General features: G+C 42.6%; 1 protein-coding gene across 4 annotated transcripts in view; it reads left to right on the top strand.

The window, feature by feature from the left end:
• Positions 1–14,989, top strand: part of RNMT (RNA guanine-7 methyltransferase) — a 66,649-nt gene that overhangs the window by 44,959 nt on the left and 6,701 nt on the right. For 3 of the 4 annotated variants that reach the window (XM_075826467.1, XM_075826466.1, XM_075826468.1), the window contains exons 7-10: positions 6,857–7,021; positions 7,502–7,619; positions 12,496–12,597; positions 12,716–12,749. In XM_075826467.1, the coding sequence (XP_075682582.1) occupies positions 6,857–7,021; positions 7,502–7,619; positions 12,496–12,597; positions 12,716–12,749 (419 nt within the window). Of the gene's footprint in view, positions 1–6,856; positions 7,022–7,501; positions 7,620–9,013; positions 9,152–12,495; positions 12,598–12,715; positions 12,750–14,989 lie in introns of those variants that run through there. The other variant, XR_012847648.1, reaches the window with a different exon arrangement.

Consider the following 14,989-nt stretch of genomic DNA (forward strand, 5'->3'; position numbering starts at 1 on the left):
GGTACAGTGGCATTACCCACGCAATCAGAGGACGGATATATCCATCCTTATGCGAGAACTAGCGCCTACATAGGACGGATATATCCGTCCTTTGTCGTAAAGGTGTTAAGGGGTTAAGCAGGAAATTTAAAAAACAAAATACACCTTGAAAAGCGAGTTTACCTCCAACATCTATCTATTTTTCTTAAAGCAGACATCCTGATTGCTGTTGTCTTGACTAACTGTTGACAGCCATGTCCACCTTCACGTAACTTTGTGACAAACCGTTGTGCTAAATTCATATTTACCATCAACAGTTTGTGCTCCCAAAAATGTTGAAACCGAGGCCATGCAATATTTGTCAATCATCCGCAAATATGTTAAAAATATATACTATAAACCGCTACTATGTTCTCATACTGTTAAGGATCTGCCAGGCAGAGCTTCTGTATCCACGCCCATAGGTAATCAGTCTGCATCTGCTTCTATGTCTGTGAGACTGACTCCATCTTCCACCACTCAGGATGGCAGGCTTATGAGTGGGACAGCCTATCACAGCCTGGCCAGACGGAGCTAGCTCCCGCCCTCTGTCTATTTATACCTGCCTTTCCTGTTCCTCCTTGCTTGTGATTCTTCTCTGTTGGTTTCCTGGCCCTGCTGCAGCTTCTTGAACTACTTGTCCCTGCTTCGTATTGACCCTGGCTTACGGACTTCCCTGCTTCGTATTGACCCTGGCTTACTGACTACTCTTCAGCTCTGCGTTTGGCACCTCGTATTCTCCTGGTTTGACTCGGCTCGTTTACTACTCTTGTTGCTCACGGTGTTGCCGTGGGCAACTGCCCCGTTTCCCTTTGTTCTGTGTTTCCTTGTCCGGTTGTCTGTCGTGCACTTACTGAGTGTAGGGACCGTCGCCCAGTTGTACCCCGTCGACTAGGGCGGGTTATTGCAAGTAGGCAGGGACTGAGTGGCGTGTAGATTAGGGCTCACTTGTCTGTTTCCCTATCCCTGTCATTACATAATCACAAGCCCATATACCTACTCTACCCTGGTCCCTCACACCACTATGGACCCCCTTGAGACCCTGGTTCAGCAAATGCAGGGTCTCTCCCTACAGGTCCAGGCCCTGGCTCAGAGGGTCAACCAGCCTGATGCTACCATGGTAGTGTCCCTCACCTCTTGAACCCCACCTCAAGTTGCCTGACCGGTTCTCAGGGCACCGGAAGACTTTTCTCTCCTTTCGGGAGAATTGTAGGCTCTATTTTCATTTAAAGCCCCACTCCTCAGGTTCTGAGAGCCAGCGGGTGGGTATAATTATGTCCCGGCTCCAGGAAGGGCCCCAAGAATGGGCCTTCTCCTTGGCTCCTGACGCCCCTGAAATTTCCTCCGTTGATCTTTTCTTTTCTGCTCTCGGACTCCTTTATGACGAGACGGACAGGACTGCCTTTGCCGAGAGTCAGCTGGTGACCTTACGTCAGGGTAAGAGACCTGTTGAGGAGTATTGCTCTGACTTTAGGAAGTGGTGCGTAGCTTCTCGGTGGAATGACCCTGCCTTAAGGTGCCAGTTTAGGTTGGGTCTGTCGAACGCCCTGAAAGACCTGCTAGTTAGCTATCCCTCTTCTGACTCCCTAGACCAGGTTATGGCTTTAGCGGTACGACTTGACCGACGTCTCAGGGAACGACAACGTGAACGTTTATGTGTTTTCTCCTCCGACTCCCCCATGATGCCTCCCGAGGTTCCGTTGCTTCGTTCTTCCACGGAAGACTCGGAGGTACCTATGCAACTCGGGGCCTCTGTGTCCCCCCAACAACGTAGAGAGTTCCGCAGGAAGAATGGTCTCTGCTTCTATTGTGGGGATGTCCTAGGCGTAAGAATAAGCAGCCGGAAAACTTCCGCGCCTAAGTGATCATCGGGGAGGTCACTTGGGCACACAGGTATTTCCCGTAAATATGAAACGTAATAAAATCTTGCTTCCCTTTCAGGTCTCTTTTGGTGGTAGGTCTGCTACCGGCAGTGCCTTCGTGGATTCAGGGTCGTCTGCTAATATCATGTCTGGAATTTGCTATGTCTCTAGCTATGCCTTTGATTGATTTGCCTAAACCTGTCCCTGTAGTAGGTATCGACTCCACTCCTCTTGCTAATGGTTATTTTACACAGCATACCCCTGTTTTTGAACTCCTTGTTGGCTCCATGGATTTGGAGCAGTGCTCTGTACTGTTGATGCAGGGATTATCGTCCGATTTGGTTTTAGGCCTTCCCTGGTTGCAGTTGCATAATCCCACGTTTCACTGGAATACTGGGGATCTTACCAAATGGGGTAATGAATGCTTGACGTTTTTCTGTTAATTCTATTTCTCCCCCTGAGGAGGTGAACACGCTACCTGAGTTTGTTCAGGACTTCGCTGATGTTTTCTCTAAGGAGGCCTCTGAAGTGTTACCTCCTCATAGAGAATACGATTGCGCTATCGATTTGGTACCAGGAGCTAAGCTCCCTAAGGGTAGGATATTTAATCTCTCTTGTCCCGAACGTGAAGCCATGAGAGAGTATATCCAGGAATGCCTGGCCAAGGGTTACATTCGCCCCTCTACTTCTCCGGTAGGTGCTGGCTGCTTCTTCTTCGTAGGGAAGAAGGATGTTGGTCTTAGGCCATGCATTGACTACCGTAACTTGAATAAGGTCACTGTAAGGAACCAGTATCCCCTTACTTTGAATCCTGATCTCTTTAATCAGGTTCAGGGGGCCCAATGGTTCTCTAAGTTTGATCTACGGGGGGCGTATAACCTTATCCGCATCAAAGAGGGGGATGAGTGGAAGACTGCGTTTAACACGCCCGAAGGTCATTTCGAATACCTCGTCATGCCCTTTGGGTTGTGTAATGCTCCCGCGGTCTTCCAGAATTTCATAAATGAGATTTTAAGACATTACCTGGGGGTATTTCTTGTAGTGTACCTTGACGACATACTTGTGTTTTCCAAGGACTGGTCCTCCCACATTGAGCATGTCAGGAAGGTGCTCCAGGTCCTTCGGGAAAACAAACTGTTTGCGAAGACCGAAAAATGTGTGTTTTGGGTGCAGGAGATACCATTTTTGGGTCAAATCCTCACTCCTCATGAATTCCGCATGGACCCCGCCAAGCTCCAGGCTGTTGCGGAATGGGTCCAACCTGCCTCCCTGAAGGCGTTACAGTGCTTCTTGGGGTTCGCTAATTATTACAGGAGATTTATTGCTAACTTCTCGGTCATCGCTAAGCCTCTTACGGACCTCACTCGCAAGGGTGCTGATCTCCTCCACTGGCCTCCTGAGGCTGTCCCTGGCTTACTGACTACTCTTCTGCTCTGCGTTTGGCACCTCGTCTGGTTGTCTGTCGTGCACTTACTGAGTGTAGGGACCGTTGCCCAGTTGTACCCCGTCGCCTAGGGCGGGTCGTTGCAAGTAGGCAGGGACTGAGTGGCGGGTAGATTAGGTCTCACTTGTCTGTTTCCCTATCTCTGTCATTACACATACGGTGTATAAAAATACAATTTATATAATTTATACCCACATCCATCTTCACGCGACTTTACATCTATTCGTAATTATAAGCACAAATTGCATGAAATTTAAACTTTGCAACTACCAGGTATATTAAAGCAGACCCCTTATGTGAACCAAATGTACTAGGCAAAAATCGGTAAGATGTGAGGAGTTTATACATACCACACGTTTACAGTCCAGCGTGCGTGTGTTATAGGAACACTAAAACCGCCGTAAAAGGCCAACCAATGCAAATTAAATTGGGGATTATATAGAGAGAATTTTCTATCCCCCTGTTCAAACTAAGGCGGAGTTTATCGTGGTTGAAAAATGTATTTTCTGACTGAAATCTTTTTCCATCTATCAGATAATGTATTAGACATTCCTCTCTAGTGTTTAACTGGTATCACTAGAGAAGCAGTCAGTGAATTTTACCATAAAGATTAGGGACGGCATAAAATGTATAAACTCTGTTGATGCTTGTGTGTGCCAGTGTTTGGTACGACTTATTTAGTGCCGTAATTCAGATGCTTCTAAATTTCTGGGTCATCGAGTCAAACTCTTTCTGGGAATTCCCCCCCCCCCCCCTCCATATATAACAATCAGAGAGCACCTATGCTCTGATTTAATAAGGGGGGTGATCACGTCAACAAAAGTTCATGTTATCCCTCCCAATGGGGTCCTCTATTGTCATATAGTGACAGGAGGAAGATAACATATTCTCCTCCTCTTGCTGCATGCTGTCGTGGCCCCCCCCCCTTTTCCTGGTATGGTCATTTTGAATTCTAGCATGCCTTCATTTTAGGCCTTATCCACACAATCGTATTTCACGTCCGTGGGCTCTCTATTTATATAACTGACAGCACACCGACTAATGCAATTTTTAAAGTCGCTATTTACACATCAGTGTTTTTTTACGGAGCGAGTGTACATTGGGTGAAACTCACCGTGTGTCCTATGCTGTTCCAATTTTGCGGATCAGACTCGCCCATTGAAGTTTATTGGTGCGTGAAAAACACAGACCGCACACGGACGACATCTGTATGCTGTCCATTTTTCATGCATCAATTGCTAAAGAACCGGAGAGAAGAAAAGTAAAACCAAGAATTGCTTTCAGAGGAGAAACAGACGAGAAAAAACAGATGACACATGGAAACCACAGACCCAACACGGCCTGTCCTATGCATGAAGAACGGCCCTGTTTTTGCGGACACAAAATCCATGTGTCCCTCATAATTGACTGCATAGAACAATATCTTAACCCTTAAAGGAAGCCGGCTAGTTTGGGCCTTAAGGGCGGCGGCAATATATTTATTTCTTCTCATTTCCAAAGCTATAAAATGTAATTTTTGATAGACGTATAAGGACTTTTTTTTTTAATTTTTTTCTTTCAGGACAAGTAAATTTTTTTTTAATAGCACTATTTTGAGGTACTTATAATGTATACGGTGTATTACATGATGGCTTTATTCTGTGTCTTTACAGTTACGGCAAGACTAAATATATATTATTATTATTTTTTTTTTTTTTTACTTTTGTATAATAAACACTTATTTTGTTCCCAAAAAAATTTATACTTTTTTTTTTTTTTTGTCGCTGCACTCCAGGAGCCTGTTGATAGAGCTGTATGGTTGCTTGCATTTTGCAGGATTGTTTGTAGCTCCTATTGGTACTATTTTGGGGTACATGTTGGTTTAAATCTTTTTTTTTACTTGCAGCATGTGAGCCTTTGAGTGCCTCTAAAATGTATTGCAATACTTCTCTATTGCAAAGTGTTCTGCCTGTCTGGCAGAGGTTAATCTGCTTATACACACACAGCAGTCCTGTGGTGATGGTAAAAGGGGGGCTCAATCTGTCTTAGATGACCTGGTCAGCATTGACCGCAGCATGTAAGGGGTTAAACGGCCAAGATTGACGTGATCGCCGTTAGAGCAGGGTGTTGGCAGTATAATACAAATGATGGGGCGGGCACAGGAGGATCACTGAGATGTACTATTACGTCGTTCAGGTGAACCTCATAGTTCTCGTGACATTAGTACGTCACAGGGCAAGAATTAATTTTTAAGGAATTTGGTAGAGGCTGGGATTTGTAAAGCTAAAAGAGAGCTGTAGTAATTGTACCGTTATGAATTGCAGATAGAAGTCATTTGAAATTTGGATAAAATAGTTGCCTTTTTAGGGACGTAGGGGTAGCGGCTTTGATCCTTAATCAAATCGATTTTGGCATGATACGAACAGTCCTCTCCCCCCCCACCACACCAATTCTTGAAATTACTTCGGTATCCTATCAGCAGTACTCCTTACCTGTAGACCTCCTATATAAACATGAATGTAAATGGTTTTATCTTTAAAAACTTTTCTTGAAAATTATTTCACTACTTTTGAAAGCAGGGTCATGGCTTTAATGTGCACAATGTCTTGGGATCACTGCAGTTATAATTTTGTTTTTATAGTTTACGGTTACAACCTTGAAGGTGTTGTCCAGGGGGAGAAAAAAATAAATCTAAAAAGTGTCCCCCAGCCTTGGTTTGCCTTCCCTAATACCCCCTATTAACCTTCTAACCAGTTTCTGTTTGATCTCCATTGTCACTGCTGCTCTTTCTGTTTGTTTACATCCTTTGCTTCTGGTCCTGGCTGTTTCCGGTCTTGTAACCCACCATACCCATGATCCCTTGCTGTATCTGCGGAGACAGTTACATCCCCCCTTCCTCCAAAGCATCTCAGCTATTTGCATATTGCCATGTCCCCTCTATGTTCACAGGATGTTGCACATAGTAATTAGGCTAATAAATAAAAAAAAGGGCCGTTAGCGATAGGAGGACAATAGAGGAGGAGGGAGCGTGGAGGACAAGATAAAAGGAGGAGGGAGTGTGTTAGGGAAGAGACAAGACGACGAGGCAGTGCGGGAACTACGAGTGTGAAGAGGGCTGAGGAGGCGTGGACGACTAGATAGGAGGGGACGTGTACTAAGATTGATGACGCTCCGTGTCTTTGCTTAGCCAGCACTTCCTGCTGTGTAAGGACACGGCGCGTCATCCACTACATCAACAGGCGGCGGGACCAGAGGAGGCGGAGCTCTGAAGAGTTCACGAAACATCTGCCCGGCCCACTGCCTGTAAATGTAGTTGATGACGCACCGTGCCTTTCTCAGCCGGAAGTGCTGGCTGAGCAAAGACACGGCACCTCACAGGAAATAAAAAATTAACCCTGGGTGCGGTCACGTGACGGCAGATCAGAACAGGAGAACGCTGGCACAGGTAAGCAGACACTATATTACAATTGTTTTTAAATATGACTAAGTTAAAATTAAAATAAAATGTATTCCCGGACAACCCCTTTAAGTTAATGCTTTTTTGTTTTTACAGGAAACGCCTTGAAGCTTCTGATAAAAACTCATTTGGGAACGATGTGTATAGTGTCACATTTCAGGAAAAAGGAAGTTACCCACTTTTTGGATGCAAATATGACTTTAAGTTAGAAGGTGTGGTTAATGTCCCTGAATTTCTGGTGTACTTTCCAGCGCTTGTAGAGTAAGTTTCTGTGGCTTAATAATTTATAGTGTATGTGATTTTTATATTTTTTTAATGCTATATTTATTGTAGAGTAGCCTTTAGTATTTTGTGGTTCAGGCTCCTTATTGTAGTACGAAGCTAAAATCAAGCAGAACTGTTCATGATATGTCAATCCTTAATATACTGGATTCATGTCTTCAGCCTTTGATACCGGTTTCTTATCGGCTCATAATCCGTGACCCTAAACTGGTGCTGTAACCTGTTTACCAACTTAAAGCAGATGTCCTTATCCTATTTTCTGACCGTTTTGCATATGTCACATTGACTTGAAATAAAAAAAAGTTTGTAGTTCTGTAAGTGGCCATTAGGTGTCACTATGTTTCATTTTTCTTCTCTAAACAAAAAAAAAAAACAGACTAAAGTAAAATAAGAATAGGCAAGTGATGGATTTTATGCTAAAGAGCATCGGGGGAAGTATCACAACTGTTTATTTTTCAGAATGGCCAAGAAATATAAAATGAAACTAATTTACAAGAAGACCTTTCAGGAATTTTTTGAAGAGAAGGTCAAAAATGATGAACAGAAAATGTTGCTGAGAAAAATGCAGGCTTTGGAGGTAATTTGTTAACTTGATTTAGTGGCGGAGCATATTGTGGTAAAGCATGTGTGATTTAGATTTGTAAGGTAAAACCTGAAAAAAAAATTCAGGGGTGCATTAAAGGGGTTGTCCATGACCGGACAACTGATGATCTATCCACAGGATAGGTCATCAGTATATGATCGGTGAAGGTCTGACACCCGGACCCTGCACCGATCAGCCGCATCCGGGCATCGGAAGTCCATGCCGGAAGCAAATGGCTTCAAGTGAATAGGAGCAGAGCAGCAGTTCTGCAGAACGGCCGCTATGCAGCGATCGGAGCCATCTGCTTCTGGCTCAAACTACTGCATACCCTTTAAAACATCCGGAGCAGCTGATCGGTGCGTGGTCTAGGTGTCGGACCTCCGCCGATCATATACTGATGACCTCTTATGGATAGGTCATCAGTTGTCCGGTCGTGGACAACCACTTTAAAATATAAGCCCAGGACTGTTCACTGGGGAAGAAAATCCTTTCTTCTTATTATTCTTATTCTTATTTTTTTTTTTTTGTGCTTGTCAAGAAAAGCAGAGGTTATCTGAAATAACTATAGCTGTAATCTGCATGTTTTCTGCTACAGACAATGAATTAGAACGGTAATGGTTCTACACGCGAAAGATAAGTGCTTCAGTAGCTATCAATTTAATGCGAATATAATTACAATATATCATTTCAGGACACCCTACAAATACATGATTAGACCGATAAAAACGCTATAATTATCAGTTTAAGGATTTTTTTTCTATTGCATAGTAGTCAAGATAAACTGAAAGTGAACATCTGCCTTAAAGGGGTTTTTCCATCAGAGGAATACGCTGTTTCCGATTGGGAATCACACGCTGCAGCCACAACACAGAGCAGTAGAAGGGGGGTTTAGGGGGGCCCGTTCTAGAGATAGGTGCAGGTCCCAGAGGTGGTACCCGCATCTATATGACATTTGACATATACTGTAGATATGTCATAAATGCCTCTGATTACTTGGAGAGAGGAAAAAGCACATGTACAAAATTGCGCACACCCAAAATAATAAGAAAGGGATACGAAAAAACGGGAATGAAAAGACCAAACTTTTTTATATGCTACATACAAAATATAAAACCATTTAAAAAACAGAAAGAATCGGCAAACCTGTAAAAATGAAACCGGAAGCAAACCACAGACAGAAATCTCAAATAGGATTCCAAACTGTTTTTGTCCATCTACCTGCATAGAATTATAGATTAACCCCTGCTTTCTCTTTCGTTTCATCTTTATCCATGTTTGGTAGTCTTGAATGTTACCACTAATAGTTGGTCTATCCTCAGGCATATCCTATAAGGGTGCTTTTTTCAATCTTTTGTTTGTTAGACAACCTAACATTAGCTTATTTTCAGGGGCTTCTCACTGTTGGGACCCTCAGCAATCAGCTGTAACCTGTATTCGAACCCCGCATCAAGTGTTTAATTCACCTGCAGAGCCACTATTGCAAATGTTTTGAACAGTGTAATGTACAGAGTTGTGTTGTCCTCGAGGTAAGACAGAGAGAGATGCTCTTTGTAGCCACTTTACACTGTATTTGATTTAGGTTCTGAATGAGGGACCCCCTTCTATTAACTCGTTTTGTCCTAATAAGGGAATTAAAAATTGGGTCTGCAAACCAGACAACCTCTTTTGATTGTTGGGGGATAGGTTGGCAACCCTACCTCTATTAACTAGTTCTAGATGTGTCCATACACCTTAGATAGATTGCCAAACGACCGCTTATTCCTCCCGAACCCCCATTCATATGTGCGCTTGACTTCGTGTACTCAGTGGGGAAAAAATAATAATCTGCTGCCGGATGGCTTATCTCCAATAAAAGCGAAGGATCAGGCATGTTGAAATCCAACATTCTCGATCCCTCATTCACAGACATCTGCTGTTGGGACACCCCCATACATGTTGTTTGGTCGGTATGGACAATGTTCATCTAATGTGTATGGGCACCTTTAGAGCCACTTCAGGCACAGCCCTCTGGTGTAACTCCTACATTGCCAGCGCAAAACATGGGCATCATGTAATGAGAGCACTGTAAAACTGTTCTTCTGCTATAAGAGCAGTGGGGCTTTAAAGGAATACTAAACCTAGAAAAAAAAATTATGAACGTGAACAGAACAAAAATTTGCCCCTCTGTTTCAGTCTGTAGGATTTTCTGCAATGTCCTCAAATGTCTTGTAGAAGTCTTGCAGAAATAAAGTATGATCAAAGTAGAGGAGAATATTAAGGGAACTATTGCTTTGATGTTTTTCATTTATTTGTAATTTTCTTTTATTTTACATCTTTTTGTGTATGTGTGTGTGGGTGTGTATATCTATGTATGTGTGTGTGTATATATATATATATATATATGTGTGTGTGTGATGTATATTTTTTTTATTATATATATTTTTTTAAATTTTTTAGAGTTAACAGAAATACAATTTTAGTATTGGAGTAATGTACGGTACAAAAAGATACAAAAGTAGAAAGAGTCAAAAGGCAAAAAGGGAAGTTTCCCAGAGGTAGAGTGCAGCAAAGAACAAAAATTTTGGGGAGGGCCTCATTGTTTGTTAGGCATAAATACAATGAGAACAGGATGCATAGACCGTTTTAACATGAATGGAGACAAATTCAGCAATGCAACCGGGTCAGCAGTCATGAGTGGCAGGACCATCCAGGGGCAGCCCCAATTATACACAGCGTGCACCTGTAGGAAATTAAGCAAACATAGGATGGGAGACAAAGGGGAGAGGAAATAAGAGAGGTGACCGTGTACGAGGCAGGAGGGGCGTAGATAAGCCCAGTGAATTGGAAAGAATGTAGTAGTGCTGCGGTAATGAGGAGCACCCCAGGAATAAAGCAGTCTAAGAAATGAGGCAAGTACTGAATCATCGCACATGCATACAGTTGGTGGGGGATGATAGGCAGGAGGTCTGATGTGCAGTGCAAGGATTTTAAAGGCAATGTACACCTTTGTACTAACGTTTTATTTTTTTACACATTTGTTTTACTAAATGGAAAAAGTAAGCAACTTTAAAAATGGTCTTCAAAAAAATACTTACCATTTTGCTGCTGTGGAGTCTGTGTTACTCCTGTAAACAATTGGTAAGGCCCCATGCACACGACCGTGCCCGCAATCACAGCCCGCGATTGCGGGCACGGTCGGCCGCTGACTGACAGCCGCATTTTCGGGCCGTGCTCCCATACAAAGTATGGGAGCACGGCCCGCAAAATGCGATAGAACGGACATGTTCCATAATTCCCGGAACATTTCCACGGCACTGACACCCTTCCGTAGTGCTACGGAAAGGTGTCAGTGTTCAATGAAAGTGAATGGCTCCGTTTTTGCGGACCGCAATTGCGGTACGCAGAAACGGAGGTTTTTTGCTGTCGTGTGCAAAAAAAAAGTCCACTGCTCCTGATAGCTGGGGAGTCATCTACTTTCTGGTGGTTATACCCAGCAGTTCCACAGGCTGTCAGTATCCGAGTGTAGATAGGAAGGAGAGCAGAGGAGGAATCGCAGCATCCTGGAGTCAGACCTGACATCCAGCATGTATTACTAGAAGGAGAAGTACACAGGAGAAAAGACAGAAACTAGAGCAGCTTGCAAACTGAATATTAGGGGGTCTAAAAATGCATGACGAAAAGAAAACTTCTTTTAACCACTAACATATGTAAAAATATTTTTTTTATAAGTCAAAGGTGTCCTTAGACTAAAGCATTGTCTCTTGGGCTTTGGTTGCAATTTCCATTTTATGAGATAAATAAAAGCATCTACCACTTTGGGCATTTGTAGATTGTCTGTCTACCTAGTTCATTCTTAAATGAGTTGGGAGATTAGAACTTTGTCTATTGTAGAGACCACGTGTGGAAGACCGGAAGATGCACATATGCTCAAAGGCTTTTGGTGTATTTTGAAGGTCGGCATGCCATGGGCAGGTGGAGTAGAAATGTCTTCGTTGAGGATACTTGGATAGGGTACATGCAGTGGGGGTATGATCCAACAGGATAGATGAGAGAGGCAATAGGGAGTGTTATTGATCACGTTCATGAACTTAGATGTGATCTATACTAGCTGGATTCTCCATGTCAGAGACACGCAGGATCAGCATTCACCGAAGCCGTCGGTCCCGCTGACCTGACGGATTTGGCTTTGACTGTAAGATACATATTCTATGTATACAGGATACATAGAACCTGTATCTCAAAAAGTAAAAACATTTTTTAATAAAGACCCCAATTCAAAAGTTGTTAAAAATGAAATAAAACATTGGTTTTTTTTTTGTTTTTTTTTTATAAATTCAGTCTTCAAAAGTGTATGTGTAGCCTTTAGGTAAATCTTATAGGTAATACTGCTAATATAATTACACATTCGTGTATAAAGGTTTCTGAAGGTTTCCTAAACTGGGGATATGGGAAAATACTGATCAGGGGGGAAAACATTTTTGTAACTCTGTTACTAATCAGTTTTAAGAAATTACTTTAAAAAGGGGGTGACAATCCCTACTTGAAGAGCTGCTTGACAATAAGCTGATCATAAAGTGTCCCCCCTGCTGGGACCCCCAAAGATTAGCTGTTTGTGGGGGAACCTGGCAGTAAATGTTCAATTTCACATCGCCTCCACAGGGAAAACTACGCATTACACAGTGTTCGTTCAAATCAACGGCTTGTCTGTGCAATACAGGACCGGTCCTGCAGAGTAAGAGACGCACTTTGTAAACGTCCTCCGGGCAAGAGATGAGGATTCTGAACGGAAGACCCCCTCTATTCACTCAGAATCCCCTTATAAAATATATGAAAATGGGATTTCTGAATTGGACAACTACTTTTAACGTGGCATGTTACGTTTTTATTGCAGCAATATCCCCCAGCTCCTAACTCAAGCTTAGTTTCAAACGACGAAGAGGATTATAAACATGCTAGAAATTTAAAGGAAGGTGGTAAAGCAAAACTGCCATTGGTAAGTAGTTCCATTGTTTGTGCTCTTGATGTCTAAAAGAATACAGCGTTGGTAAGATCTATATTCTAACTAGTTTTTCCTTCTTTTTTTTTTTTTTTTTTTTTTTTTTTTTTTTAAGGGCACTCTAAGCAAATCTGAATGGGATGCCACAAGTAAGTGATTTCCGAAATCCTAATACATTCTTGAGATATTTACTGGTTGGTTTTCAGAATTCGGTTTTGTTATTGTTAACTCCATAAGTTCCCCGACCAGCTTTATAGTGCAGCTTTGATTTTATTGACCTTTCAAAGTTCTGTCTGCAGTTTTTATTTCATGCCTCTATCAGTCTGTTTGTTTTTCACTGCATTTTTGACCGTTTTATTTGAGCATATACAGTAACATTTGTTTTAATTTGGTATTTATAGGACTTATTTTATAGATTTGACCTTCTGGCTGAAATGGTAATAAAATCTACTACTATCCTTAAAGCGTACCTCCAATGACATTGCCTAAAAATAATTTTTTGCACGGCTGAATAGAGCCTTTCACTACAATTCCAACGATACCGATATTATGCAGATAGCGACTTCCTAGCCCAAGATCCAGCCATTCTACATGTCAGAGAGTAAATGTAAAATCTTCTCTTGCTGCATATGGAAATGGGCAGGCACAAATGGACAGTGATATTAGAGGCTTCCACAGAGCCAGTGTATAAGTCGATCTTACCTGCAAACGCTGATGCTGCTGCAGAATCAACTGTAGCCTCTGGTGCCGATGTGTCCTCGCTCGTCTGACACGATGCAGGACCTGTGAGTGACGTCACAGATCTGCACTGTCAGAAGCTGGGCGTTCTGAAGAGAAGAGGATGTTACTTCTCTTCAGAGCGCCCAGCTAGTGAAAGTATTAAAAACGCCCCGATGTACGCACATAATACACGCCCACTTGGACTTTTACTTTTAAACACACCCACTTGGACTTTTGCAAGCCTCATTTGCATAACTACAAAAATGGTCATAACTTGGCCAAAAATGCTCGTTTTTTAAAAATAAAAACGTTACTGTAATCTACATTGCAGCGCCTATCTGCTGCAATAGCAGATAGGGGTTGCAAAATCTGGTGACAGAGCCTCTTTAAGAAAGTCAATGATAGTTGACCAATAGTTTTGTATTGAGGGGCACATCCACACAGGACATGAAGGTACAGAGAATATGATTCATTTTGAATAGCCTAAGAGGAGTCCGGTATGATGTATAAATTACTTTTGGACGTATATGGCATTTATCAGCAGTTTTCCCCTTTGCAGGCTCTATTTCTAATTGACAATTTTCCCTGATCTCCGCTCCAGAGGGACAGCAGATTGTGCCAATATGATGTCTGCCATGAGAGTCTGCTCCCCTATCTCTATCACACATACACAAGTATAGAAGCCGCGTGGCTCACAACATACAGCAGTAATGTTCATTGTAGCTGTGAATCCAGCATTGGGGTGTAATAAAACCCTTACCAGAAGCTGCAGGACGTCTATGTCTGTCTCTTCTCTGTCTTCCTCCAGCAGGTCCCATCCCTCTCTATTGTCTTCTAGGGGCAGTATCTGTAACCCTATCTCTGTGTACGGATTCCTGTGTACAAATTTTATCAATATATTCAGTGAGTGTATAGTTAGGAGGGAGGGGGGCAGGAGGAGTGGACTTTGAAAAGTACAGTGGTATTTTTCTATAATAAGATATATTAAAAAGTTTGTACTATTGATTTTTGGATAAACAAAGAGTTAAGTTACTCTATAAGTGACCTCTTCATAACCTCAGTCTGTTTGTTAAAGGGTTATTCCCAGCACCTTTAATCCTTTCTAAAATGGCCGCTAGACTAAATTTAAGTACTTTAGTAAATACTTTTTTATTTTTCAAAAATAGTCTTCTCACTGTGTTGTGATTTCCACTATATTAGGTGAAATTCACACGAACGTGTGCGTATTGCACGCGCAAAAAAACGCAGCGTTTTTTGCGCATTGCAGTTCCGTTTTGTCATAAGTGTTTGGTGCGTGGCTGCGTGATTTTCATGCTTATGGCATCATTATGACACTCAGTTTTTGTTTAGAAACCGAAATGAAGAAGGTGCTTTTATTTTTGCCTTCAGTTCTTGAACAGCTGTTGCGCGAATCACGCGCAGCACATGGAAGTGCGTCCGTGTGCCGTGCGTTATTTTCACTCACTCATTGACTTCAATGGGTGCGTGATGCACGAAAAACGCTCAATTATAGGACATGTCGTGAGTTTTACGCAGCGGACACACACTGCGTGAAAATCATGGACTGTCTGAACAGCCCCATTGAGTTACATAGGTCCGTGCGACGCGTGTGATTTTCACGCGCGTATCACGGATGTGAACTACACTCAGGAGCGTGCTTCCTTGTGCG

This window comes from Rhinoderma darwinii, chromosome 5 (genome assembly GCF_050947455.1).
Source record: "Rhinoderma darwinii isolate aRhiDar2 chromosome 5, aRhiDar2.hap1, whole genome shotgun sequence".
Lineage (NCBI taxonomy): Eukaryota > Metazoa > Chordata > Amphibia > Anura > Rhinodermatidae > Rhinoderma > Rhinoderma darwinii.